Source organism: Apodemus sylvaticus, chromosome X (assembly GCF_947179515.1).
Source record: "Apodemus sylvaticus chromosome X, mApoSyl1.1, whole genome shotgun sequence".
Lineage (NCBI taxonomy): Eukaryota > Metazoa > Chordata > Mammalia > Rodentia > Muridae > Apodemus > Apodemus sylvaticus.
The window spans coordinates 20,219,240-20,232,306 of NC_067495.1; the positions used below are offsets into that span (position 1 = coordinate 20,219,240).

The following is a 13,067-nucleotide window of genomic DNA, read 5'->3' on the forward strand; positions in this document are numbered from 1 at the left end:
ATTTGCTTTTGTTGTGGAATGTCTTTTTTTCTCTGTCTATGGTAATTGAGAGATTTTCTGAGTATAGTAAATTGGGCTGACATTTATGTTCTCTTAGGGTCTGTATGACATATGCCCAGGATCTTCTAGCTTTCATGGTCTCTGGTGAGAAGTCTGGTGTAATTCTGATAGGTCTGCCTTTATTTGTTACCTGAACTTTTTCTCTTACTACTTTTAATATTCTTTCTTTGTTTAGTGCGTTTGGTATTTTGATTATTATGTGGCAGGAGGAATTTCTGTTCTGGTCCAATCTATTTGAAGTTCTGTGGGCTTCTTGTTTGTTCATGGGCATCTCTTTCTTTAGGTTAGGGAAGTTTCCTTCTATAATTTTAAAACATGATTTATTAATGGAAATGTTTGTGAGAGCCCAACAGTCAACAAGGCTTTGTTCTGAGCAGAAACTTTTGCTTCACAGGATGTCTTTCATCAGATCCTTTACCACTACTTGTGCCTCCCATTCTGATCAGCATTTCCTGTAACTTAGAAGATTGGTGCTATTGTCATACTCCCAATGGATCATTTCACGCTCAACACAAAAAGGTAAAGTATGACATATAAAGGCTTTCTACTTGGTTCTTATAAAATGTTTGTCTGTGTTCTCAGGGTTCACAAAAGGGCAATATACCATACATTGCCTAACTAGCTAATTTGTCTCGTACAAAGCCATTCTGCATCTTGCTTTCATTTCTACTCCAAATTATACTCATTCTGTGGTCTACTACATGAGATCAACCTTGGAAAGTCTAATCTTTTGGTGATTCCCAAGCTACCATCAATTCCAAAGTTATCTTGTTGATTAATGTCCCAAGTGGCATGTCTCGTGTTGTCACCATTTTAGAAAGAACATTCCCTGGGAGACTGTGCAACATTGAGTATCTAGTATTTAATGCCACCTGGCAAGAAAATGCCTATTATAGACCCTTACCCTGGTGTTACTGAAGGACTATACCTTTTCCTTTCTAATAAAGGACCTCTCAGCATGATTTTCTCATTTTCTTTTTATTACACTAATAAGTCTGCATTGACAAAAATTATAGATAAGTTGCTTCATAATATTAATATGAAGTGTATCTTTTGTGTCAAAGATGATATTGCATCAACCAAACACCTCAAGAGACTTTATATGTTGCACCTAAATAAAGTCAATGTTCACAAGTACAATATTGAATAAATAGATACAGAATGCTCCTATCCATGATTCCTTATATTTGACATGCATTTTGTAGTCTTGATGCTCTACAGATTGAATTTAGCATACAACCTATGGTAGGAGATTAGCATTCTCTCATCAAGTGCAATTAATGAGTACTTCATACTCTGCAAACCATGACTTGGTACTTTCTTCACATATCATGTTCCTGTTTTATCTTCAGATTTGCAGGGGTTAAGGAGTGGATCTTCCGAGTGACAGGCTTCCTTTGCAGCTTATTATCTTCAGGCCTCGGAATGATCCTTGCAAGTAGCAAATACTGGCGCCTCTGGGAATTCGACAGTAAGGTCATCCAGCTTGTTTACATCGGACTCTGGGAAGCTTATTACCACTGTGAAGTTAACTACTCTGGTACTGGTACCAAAATTCTGGTACACAGACCTGTCAACTCAACCTGGACAATTTCACCTGAATTTCAATGTGCACGGAATCTGATATTCCTGGCAATGCTGATAAAACCTGTTGTTGTGTTTTTTACCTCAGCAGCCATCAGGGTCAGCATAATCAAAGCCTCAGTCCCTGAGATTCAGATAGTGTGCTACAAGTGCTCTATCTTTATTCTGATCCTCAGCAGCATTTGTACCATTATTTCTGTGACCTGGAACCATGTAGCAGATTTTTATGGTGAAACCACCCTTGACTTTCCACCATACTTTCCAGTTAAGAAAGAAGCCCTGATTAAAAAACACAGCACTCATGTGTTTCCACTGGGTCTCCTAACAACCACCCTGTCACTCTTCAGTATAATTATGTTCATCTTTGAGATAAGGGCACTGAGAGTTAAGAGAAAGCTGAATGCCCAGCATGCTTACACACAATCTGAGGACAGCACCATAAACGATGGTTCTGGTGTTTGCCCAATGTGCCAGCAGACAACCTGACAACATTTCATGCACACACACCGTACTCCTGTACTGGTGTACTTATTTAAAATAAAAGTATTGCATTGATGTTTTGGTATTTTTATTAAGCATTTGCCTTCTGCTTGTTGAATGTGTTCTATTTTTCAAAGATATTCACATCCTAAACTCTGTATTCTATGATGATGTGTTCAGTTCTTGCTGACTTCCTATTGCTGAAAAGGTAGTGAAGAAATGAAAATGCCATAAACCAAAGAACCAAACATAAGGTGAGAGTTTTCTTCAAAAACAAGGAAGCAAGCAAGCGAACATACAAACAAACAAAACCCACTCACATGAGTGGGAAAGCATATCAAGGTCAAGAATCTAAACTCCTAATATATATTCAATGTAGAGCAGTATATCCAACCTTTGGCACCTCTGAAAGTTACAGTTTCATAAAGGCAGAAAGAGACATTGTTCACTGAGCATGCTTACAGCCTCTGCAGACTTTCCCAGATGTGATTTTTTTTTGAAATGCCCATGTTTTTTCATTTTGTAACAATGCAGGAAAGGAATACATGTAGGGTGGGGGGGGGACTGGAATTTTGTGTGTGGAAGCTCTCTGGAGGTTAGAAGATTATACATAGTACTGCTAAGTACCAAATGATTCCCTGGATCCACTCAGTCCCAAAGAATAAACAAGCACTCCCACAGAAACTATAAAATACCCTGTTCTAATTGGAGACACCGTGGACGGAACAGATGCTCCAAATTCAGCAGAGTAGAAAAAGCAAGAGTAGGGAGTGAGTCAGGTGCAAATTGTGATCTGGATCTCTTAGCTCTGAATGAGTAGCAATCAGACTGCTTCTGAAGCTCTGACTTATTAGCAACCAGAGTGAGTCTTTATTTACACAGCTCTTTCATAGAACAAGGAAAAACTAATGATTATCAAAGAGGTAGAGATTATGTGTTTGATTTCTGTTTATGTGTGCAAACTAACAGATCCAGGCACAATTGGAAAATAAAAGCAGAACAGATTTAATTTTATTATCAGTTCTATACATCCAATAATGGCCCCTCCATAGCATTTTATATTGTATATAACAGATGCTTCTTATGCTGGTAGTGTTTGCAGTTTTTCAGCACTCCACTCAAACAGAAACTATCTGATCCTGTCTTCTTGAGAATAGCAAATCTAATAGCTAAACACTTTATTTTACATTTCATTCTCTACAGAGATCTTCATCAAGCTTCATTCGTTACTGAGTTCTCTTCCAGGGGTTATGACCTGCATGTCCCCTATCTTTCAACTATATTCTCTGAAAACTACTTATCTATTATAAAGGGAAGACATGAGTCTGTGATATAGTCTCCTGGGCAGTCAGAAATTTTCAATTGTCTGTGTTAACCCTGCAGCTATTATACTGTTTGAGTTTGTTCAGAGGCAGACACCCCAAGAATAATCCTAGCAGTAATAACCCCATCTAGCTTTTTCTGTGCTTAATGATCTCTAGTGCACAAGGAAGATTTACACATAGGGCCAGAGAAAGATAATTTTAGAATTTTCCTGGAAGTACTCCAACATAATTCTCCCACGAAAAGTTTTAAAATGAAGCATTATGCAGAAAGTACCCGGGATTGCAACAAGCACACTCCAAAACCCAAAAGTGACATATTGAATGACAGTGATTGCACCATTCTGGATTGCTTAAACTGGGTCAAACAGCTGTCCTGGCTTCATGTCTCTCACTGTTTCCAGTTTATATGGGTGTATCTCCTTAGTTTAAATGTATTGTCTTACAATAACGTTCTGTTCTGTGTTGGTGGGCACTGATGATTTGAACTGATGTTTTCCTCTATGGTTTTCATTTATTAGTCACAAGTCTGTTAGGGTGGATACAGATGTGGGAAATAATTTTCTGCTGAGTCAGGTAAAGGCAGGCCATGTGTTTTTGCTTCAACACTGTCCTGTGCATAAAATGGATAAATGTCTAGAGAGGAATGACACATAAGTCAACATTGTAGAATTATTAACAGTCTTGGCTGACTTCCTGAGTACTTATTTCCTATTCTTGAGGAGGGTGAGCTTCTGACTGTGTGTTAGTCCATGTATACATTCACTCTCTGTAAAACTTGGTCTTTCACTGCCATTACCCCAAACCCACTGTACAAGATACCTCATTCCTTAGTGGAAAAACATTTACATAAGCAAGTCAAGGAATGAAATGTGTATTTTGGCTCTCAATTTTAAGGAATGCTAAACTATGCCTGAGAGAACATCAACCCGAGGTTGTATGACCTGGTGCAACAGTAGATTTGAGCACAGATAAATGGTCTTCCTTCTTATCTAACTTTTCCTTTTTCATGCAGCCTGGGCTCACACACAGCTCCTGGAATGGTGACACCTACAATTGGAGTCAATCTTCCAAACACATTGAACCCATGGAAGTAAATATTGAACATTTTAGAGACAAAGAAGACTGTGACTTAATTTCTTTTCTTTTGTTTTAGACATTGTCTATTTATCATTTAAATTTAATGGCCCTGTGGTGGTGTATTTATGCTTGACCAATGGGAAGTGTTATTATTAGGAGGTGGGCCTTGTTTTAGTAAGTATGACACTATGTAGGGAGTCTACATAATATTATGCTCAACTTCTGCCTACTGTGGCAGAGAGTGCCTTCTCCTAGCTACCTTTGAAGCCAGTCTTGTCCTGGGAGCCTTTAGATCAACATGTAGACCTCTTAGCCACTACTTTAGCACAATGTGTGTCTGCTTGTTGCTATGCTTCTTACCATAATGGTAATGTATTGAACCTATGAAACTGTAAGCCAGAGCTCCTTAAATGTTGTCCTTTATAAGTGTTATCTTTGGGGCTGGTGAGATGGCTCAGCAGTTAAGAGCACTGACTGGTCATTCCTTACCTGGAGTTCCTAGTAATACATTGCCCTCCTGTATAGTGGAATTCCTTTGTAGGGACTATAGGCTGTGACATGGAGCCAGGGAGAAGCCATGCAGTTGGGACTGGAGTTCCTACTACCTGTGTGGCTTCTCATAGAGCTGGAGCAGCATAGTACCAGTATTTCTAATATCTTCAGGCAACAAAACCAAATATCCATTATGTCTGTGTATGCTTAAATCTGTGGCCTATTCACCACGTGTGACCTGAGAAGTTTATATCTTCATAGACAGAGCCCAAGATTTAGCCAATCTGACCTCATTGATTTTATGTTTTGAATTGTTTTGAGGCAGCTTATCACTGTGGGAGTCAAGGCTGGATTTTCATTTACTATGATGGACCAGATTAGCCAGGGTTCTGAGTATTAGTGTCATGACATGTTACCTCTCTCTCTTGCTTTTACATTATTTTGACATATTTTTCTAGTATATTCTCTGACTCTCTGAAGGATGAATATTGTGGTGAGTTCTTCCTACTGCAAGCATAGCAGTAGGATACTATTATATAGCATCAAATGACCCCTCTCTCTATGTATAAAGCAAAGGATTTCCCAGGGTTGAGACCACAAGAAGAGAGAGAGAAGGAATACAAGTCACGGAATAGAACATGAACATGAGAACAGGAGAAGTAGAGCCCCCAAGGGCTAGGTGAGCCATAAAAATGTGGCCATGTAGGTTGGACAACTGGAGCTAAGAGCAGCATAGATGAAACATAGTATTAACTTGGGTTATTGATAGGAAGGTTGACTCTAAAGGCATGAAGAGTAGGCAGCTGCCCAGCTGTTGTGCTGCATAAGGGAAATTATAATGCAAGGGCTGTGTGTGTATCATCTGGGAACATAAATGCTGTAAGGTGGGGAAGTGACCCTTGCTGGGATTTTTAATATTAACTACTACACACATGATCTCAATAACCAGGTAAGAAGCACAGGCAATGTGCGAATGTGTCATTAGAGTGTAGATGATCTACAACATGAATGTCTTCCCCATTTGTCAGGAGCCATCACAGGACAAGCTAATAACTAGCAGGTGACCTTCCTGAGATTACCACCTTAGATTAACCTCTTTGATAGAAATCTGATAGACAAGGCCAAGGAGAAAATCATGTAGTAGATTCCTGCTATTAATATGCATTTCCTATTACTATTATCATTATTAATTTTTATTATTTTTTGCATTGCCTATTTACTGAGGCATGTAGGTATTTTTCTCTCTCAGACATTTCCTGTAGAACATTATCTTACCCTTCACTTCAGCCTCAAGGTACTAAGATAACAATAATTAAGGCACCTTACTCTCACCATTTTACATTGTCACCCTCCCGCCTCCTAAATGTTTGTTCCCATATACAGGTATTATCCTAAACAGGGGGTGATCTTACATGTGAAGAGTTTCTGAACTTCTTTTTCATTGAATATCATGTACATTTACATTGCCAATGGTAAAACGTTTCCAAATTTCCCCCCTCCCCAAAGACCCCTAACCCCTCCTCCCACCTCCTGCCTCCACATATGTGCCCCTCCACCTGACCCACTCCCATTTTCCCCCACTTGATTTCCCTTTGTTGGGGCATCTACTGAGCCTTTAGCTGACCAACGACCACTCCTCCCACTGATGACCAACAAGGCATTCCTCTGCCACATATTTGGCTGGAACCTTGTGTACCCCTTGTTTGATGGTTTAGTCCCTGAGAGCCCTAGAGTGTCTGGGTGGCCGTAATCATTGTTATTCTCATGGGGCTGTAAACCCCTTCAGCTTCTCCTGAACTCCCTCCAGCTCCTCCAATGGGGACCCTATGCCCAGTCCAATTGTTGGCTGCTAGCATCCGCCTCTGTATTTGAAAGGCTCTGTCAAGGTCCCTCAGGAGACAACCATGGCATACTCCTTTTGTTATACACATCTGTCATCCATAGTAGTGTCGGGTTTTGGTGACTATTTATGAGATGAATCCCCAGGGAGGACAGTCTCTGTGTGGCCTTTACTTCAGTCTCTGCTCCACATATTGTCTCCCGGATTGCTCCTGAGAGTATTCTCTTCTCTTTCTCAGAGGAATCAAAGTACCCTCACTTAAGTCCTTTCTTTTTGAGCTTCCTTTTTTTTATTTTAAAAATAGTTTATATACTATTCCATTGGAACTTTAACAATCTTTTTTTAAAAATTAATTAATTAATTATCTTTTTTTACTCTCTATATTCTATGTTTACATTTGAAATGATTTTTCCTTTCCCAGTTCACCCTCCCCATAAGTTCCCTAAGCCTTCTTCCCCCCATGAGCCCATTATCCTATCAACTCCCTCTTACTTCTATGTCCTGTTACTCCCCTACATGCCGAAACAAGCCTTTTCAGGATCCGGGAACTCTCCTTCCTTCTTCTTAGGATTCATTTGATAAGTGAATTGTGTCTTAGGAATTCAGAGTTTCTGAACTAATATCCTCTTATCATTGACTGTAGTCCTTGTGTGTTCTTTTGTGACTGGGTTACCTCACTTAGGATGATATTTTCCAGATCCAACCATTTGCCTAAGTATTTCATGAATTCATTTTTTTAAATTTCTGTGTAGTATTCCATTGTGTAAATATGCCACATTTTCTATATCCATTCTTCCATTGAGGGACATCTGGGTTGTTTCCAGCTTCTGGCTATTATATATAGGGTTGCTATGAACATAGTGGAGCATGTGTCCTTATTGCATGCTGAAGAATCCTCTGGGTATATGCCTAGGAGTGGTATTGCAGGGTCTTCCGGAAGTGTTATGCCCAGTTTTCTGAGGAAACACCAGACTGATTTCCAGAGTGGTTTTATCAATTTGCAACTCTACCAGCAGTGGAGGAGTGTTCCTCTTTCTTCACATCCTTGCCAACACCTCCAGTCTCCTGAGCTTTTAACCTTATCCATTCTGACTAGTGTAAGGTGAAATCTCAGGTTGTTTTGATTTGCAATTCCCTAATGTACTAAGGATGTTGAGCATTTTTTAAGATGCTTCTCAGTCATCCAAAGTTCTTCAGGTGAAAATTTTTTGTTTAGCTCTGTACCCCATTTTTTAATAGGGTTATTTGGTTCTCTGGGGTCTAACTTCTTGAGTTCTTTGTATATATTGGATATTAGCCCTCTGTCGGATATAGGGCTGGTGAAGATCATTTCCCAATTTGTTGGTTGTTGATTTGTACTTTTTTTTATTTTGCCTCATAGTTTTTTAAAAATATTTTTATTTTCTATATTCTTTGTTTACATTCCAAATGATTTCCCCTTTCCCAGATCCCTCCTCCCCATATGTCCCATAAACCTTCTTCTCTCCATCCATTCTCCAATCACCTCCCTCCTTTTTCTCTGTCCTTATATTCCCCTCCAATGCTAGATCAATGCTTTCCAGTATTTGTCCTTTTAATGGTGTACTTTGCCTTACAGAAACTTTGTAATTTTATGAGGTCCCATTTGTCAATTCTTGATCTTAGAGCATAAGATATTGGTGTTCTGTCCAGGAACTTTCGCCTTATACTGATATCCTCAAGGGTCTTCCCCAGTTTCTTTTCTATTAGCTTAAGAGTGTCTGCCTTTGTGTGGAGGTCCTTGATCCATGTGGAGTTGAGCTTAGTACAAGGAGATAAGGATGGATCAATTCACATTCTTCTGCATGCTGACCTCCAATTGAACCAGCACCATTTGTTGAAAAGGCTGTCTTTATTCCACTGGATGTTTTCAGCCACTTTCTCGAAGATCAAGTGGCCATAGTGTGTTGCTTCATTTCTGAATCTTCAATACTATTCCATTGATCTGCCTGACTGTCACTGTACCAATAAGATGCAGTTTTTAACAGTATTGCTCTGTAGTATTGTATGAAGTCATGGATACTGATTCCCCCAGAACTTCTTTTGTTGTTGGCATCACCGTGTGTGTGTGTTCTCTGAAATGTGCTTTTGCTTTTGACACCATCCACTTCATTTTCCCAATGGAGATAGACTGCTGATAGTGTATTTAATGAAAAAGATTTCCCCCTTAAACTCTTTTGTGCAGAAATCTAAGGTTCTTGAGGAAACATCCCAACTGGGGTTGGTTAATGGTTGCATAACTAGGCCAAATATTTACTTCCTCATTATCTGTGCCTTCATTTACTTTGCTGTTCAACAATCATCTAGAATGAGTTCTCTGGAACAAGCTAGCTTTTCAATGAAATAAATGCAACCAAGGTAAAATAATGAGTGGAGAACCAAAGAGAAATGAGCATGTTCCAGATCTGTTTTAGTACACTGTGATAGCAAGAAAGTTGGCAAATGTTATTGGAGAATGGGATTTTTCCCCTCATGTTAAATGTGGCTCAATTTTGACAAGTTTAATTAACCAACTGCACTTGGACAGATTACTTTGAAAGCCAGACACTCTGAAGCTAATAGAAAAGAAACTGGGGAAGACCCTTGAGGACCTCAGAAGGGGAAAAGTTCCTGAACAGAACACCAATAGCTTATGCTCTAAGATCAAGAATTGACAAATGGAACCTCATAAAATTACAAAGTTTCAGTGAAGCAAAAGACACCATCAAAAGGACAAATCGGCAACCAACAAATTGGAAAAAAACTTCACCAACCCTACATCAGATAGAGGGCTAATATCCAATATATACAAAGAACTCAAGAAGTTAGACCCCAAAAAACCAAATAACCCTATTAAAAATGGGGTACAGAGTTAAACAAAGAATTCTCACCTGAAGAACTTCGGATGGTGGAGAAACATCTTAAAAAATGCTCAACTTCATTAGTCATCAGGGAAATGCAAATCAAATCAACCCTGAGATTTCACCTTACACCAGTCAGAATGGCTAAGATTAAAAATGCAGGAGACAGCAGGTGTTGGCAAGGATGTGGAGAAAGAGGAACACTCCTCCACTGCTGGTGGGGTTGCAAATTGGTACAACCACTCTAGAAAACAGTCTGGCGGTTCCTCAGAAAACTGGGCATGTCACTTCCAAAAGGTCCTGCTATAACACTCCTGGGCATATACCCAGAGGATTCCCCAGCATGTAATAAGGATATATGCTCCACTATATTCATAGCAGCCGTATTTATAATATCCAGAAGCTGGAAAGAACCCAGGTATCCCTCAACAGAAGAATGGATGCAAAAATGTGGTATATATACACAATAGAGTACTATTCAGCCATTAGAAGTGATGAATTCATGAAATTCTTAGGCAAATGGATGGAGCTGGAGAACATCATACTACGTGAGGTAATCCAGTCTCCAAAGATCAATCATGGTATGCACTCACTAATAAGTGGATATTAACCTAGACAACTGGAATTCTCAAAACATAATCCACACATCAAATGAGGTACAAGAAGAATGGAGGAGTGGCCCCTGGTTCTGGAAAGACTCAGTGTAGCAGTATAAGGCAAAACCAGAACAGGGAAGTGGGAAGGGGTGGGTGGGAGAACAGGAGGAGGGAAAGGGGCTTATGTGACTTTCGGGGAGTGGGGGTCCAGAAAAGGGGAAATCATTTGAAATGTAAATAAAAATATATTGATTAAAAAAAAGAAAGAAAAATGCTCTTCTCAATGATAGCTTGGTCAAAGAAGAAATAAAGAAAGAAATTAAAGTATTTTTAGAATTCAATGAAAATGAAGACACATCATACCAAAATTTATGGGACATAATGAAAGCAGTGCTAAGAGGAAAACTCATAGCTCTGAGTGCCTCCAAAAAGAGAATGGAGAAAGCTTACACTAACAGCTTGACACTGCACTTGAAGGCTCTAGAAGAAAAGGAAGCAAATACCCCCAAGAGGAGTAGATGGCAGGAAATAATCAAACCTAGAACTGAAATCAACCAAGCAGAAACAAAAATAGCTATACAAAGAATCGACAAAACAAGGAGCTGGTTCTTTGAAAAAATCAACAAGATAGATAAACCCTTAGCCAGATTAACCATGGACACAGAGACTGTTTACAAATTAATAAAATCAGAAATGAAAAGGGAGACATTACAACAGAAACTGTGGAAATTCAAAAAATCATGAGATCCTACTACAAGAGTTTATACACAACAAAGTTTGAAAACCTGGATGAAATGGACAACGTTCTAGATACATACCAGGCGCCAACGTTAAAGCAGGATCAGATAAACCATCTAAATAGTACCATAAGCTCTCAGGAAATAGAAGCAGTCATTAATAGTCTCATAAAAAAAAAAAAGCCCAGGACCAGATGGGTTTAGAGAGAAATTCTATCTGATCTTCAATGAAGAGGTAATACTGATCCTCTTCAAACTTTTCCATGAAATAGAAACTCAAGGAACACTATCCAAATCATTCTGTGAAACCACAATCATGCTTATACCTAAACCAAACAAAGACCAAACAAGTAAGGAGATTTTCAGACCAATCTCCCTCATGAACACTGATGCAAAATTACTGAACAAAATCCTGGCCAACTGAATCCAAGAATGCATCAGAACTATAATTCACCACAATCAGGTAGGTTTCATCACAGGGATGCATGGATATTCAATATACGGAAATCCGTCAATGTAATTCACTACATAAACAAACTAAAGGAAAAAATTCACGGTCATTTCATTATATGCTGAAAACGAGTGTGACAAAATTCAGCATCCCTTCATGATAAAAGTGTTGAAGAGATTGGGAATCCAAGGCCCCTACCTACATATATTGGAAGCAATATACTGTAAACTGGTAGCCAACATCAAACTAAATGGAGAGAAACTTGAGGCATTCCCAATAAAATTGGGGACCAGACAAGGTTTCCCACTTTCTCCCTATCTATTCAGTATAGTACTTGAATTCCTAGCCAGAGCAATCAGACAACAAATGGAGGTCAAAGGTATATAACTTGGAAAGGAAGAAGTCATAATATCGCTATTTGCAGATGTTATGATCATATACTTTAGCGACCCCAAGCTGATAAACAACTTCAGCAAAGTGGCTGGATATAAAGTTAACACAAGCAAATCAGTAGCTTTCCTCTACTCAAAGGAAAAACACGATGAGAAAGAAATTAAGGAAATGACACCCTTCATAATAGTCCCAAATATTTCATACCTAGGCGTGACCCTGACAAAGCAAGTGAAGGGTCTATATGGCAAGGACTTTAAGCCTCTGAAGAAAGAAATTGAAGAAAGTCTCAGAAGATGGAAAGATCAACCATATTCATGGATTGGCAGGAACCATATAGTAAAATGGCCATCTTGCCAAAAGCAATCTACAGATTCAATGCAATCCCCATCAAAATTCCAAATCAATTTTTCATAGATCTAGAAAAAGCAATTCTCAAATTCATCTGGAATAACAAAAAAATTAAAAATTAACATAACACCAATACTCTTCAAACTATTCCACAAAATAGAAAAAGAAGGAACACTACCCAATTCCTTCTATGAAGCCACAATTACACTGATACCAAAACCACACCAAGATCAAACAAAGAAAGAGAACTTCAAACCAATTACCCTTATGAACATCAATGCAAAAAATACTCAATGAAATTCTTGCCAACCGAGTCCAAGAACACATCAAAACAATCATCCAACATGATCAAGTAGGCTTTATCCCAAGGATGCAGGGTTGGTTCAATATACGGAGATTCATCAACGCAATCCACTACATAAACAAACTCAAAGAAAAAAACCACATGGTCATTTCATTGGATGCTGAAAAAGCATTTGACAAAATTCAGCATCCTTTTAGGCTTAAAGTCTTGGAAAGAACAGGAATTCAAGGCCCATACCTAAACATCGTTAAAGCAATATACAGCAAACCGGTAGCCAACATCAAACTAAATAGAGAGAAAATTGAAGCAATCCCATTAAAATCAAGGACTAGACAAGGCTGTCCTCTCTCTCCATATCTTTTCAATATTATACTTGAGGTACTAGCTAGAGCAATTAGACGACATAAGGAGGTCAAGGGGATACAAATTGGAAAGGAAGAAGTCAAATTATCACTATTTGCAGATGACATGATAGTCTACTTAAGTGACCTGAAAACCTCCACCAGAGAACTCCTACAGCTG

General features: G+C 38.8%; 1 protein-coding gene across 1 annotated transcript; it reads left to right on the forward strand.

The window, feature by feature from the left end:
• Window positions 1-550: 550 nt before the first annotated feature.
• On the forward strand, window positions 551-2,130 carry LOC127675585 (uncharacterized). Its single transcript, XM_052171647.1, has 2 exons — window positions 551-579; window positions 1,413-2,130. The coding sequence occupies exons 1-2, from the start codon at window positions 551-553 to the stop codon at window positions 2,128-2,130; spliced, it is 747 nt and encodes a 248-aa protein (XP_052027607.1).
• The last annotated feature ends 10,937 nt before the right edge of the window (window positions 2,131-13,067 follow it).

Bases quoted from the DNA above. Each gene is read 5' to 3' on its own strand.
- LOC127675585 (XM_052171647.1), top strand. From the start codon at position 551: ATGGATCATTTCACGCTCAACACAAAAAG. The intron at 580-1,412 runs GTAAAGTATGAC...TTTTATCTTCAG, and splicing joins TTCACGCTCAACACAAAAAG to ATTTGCAGGGGTTAAGGAGT.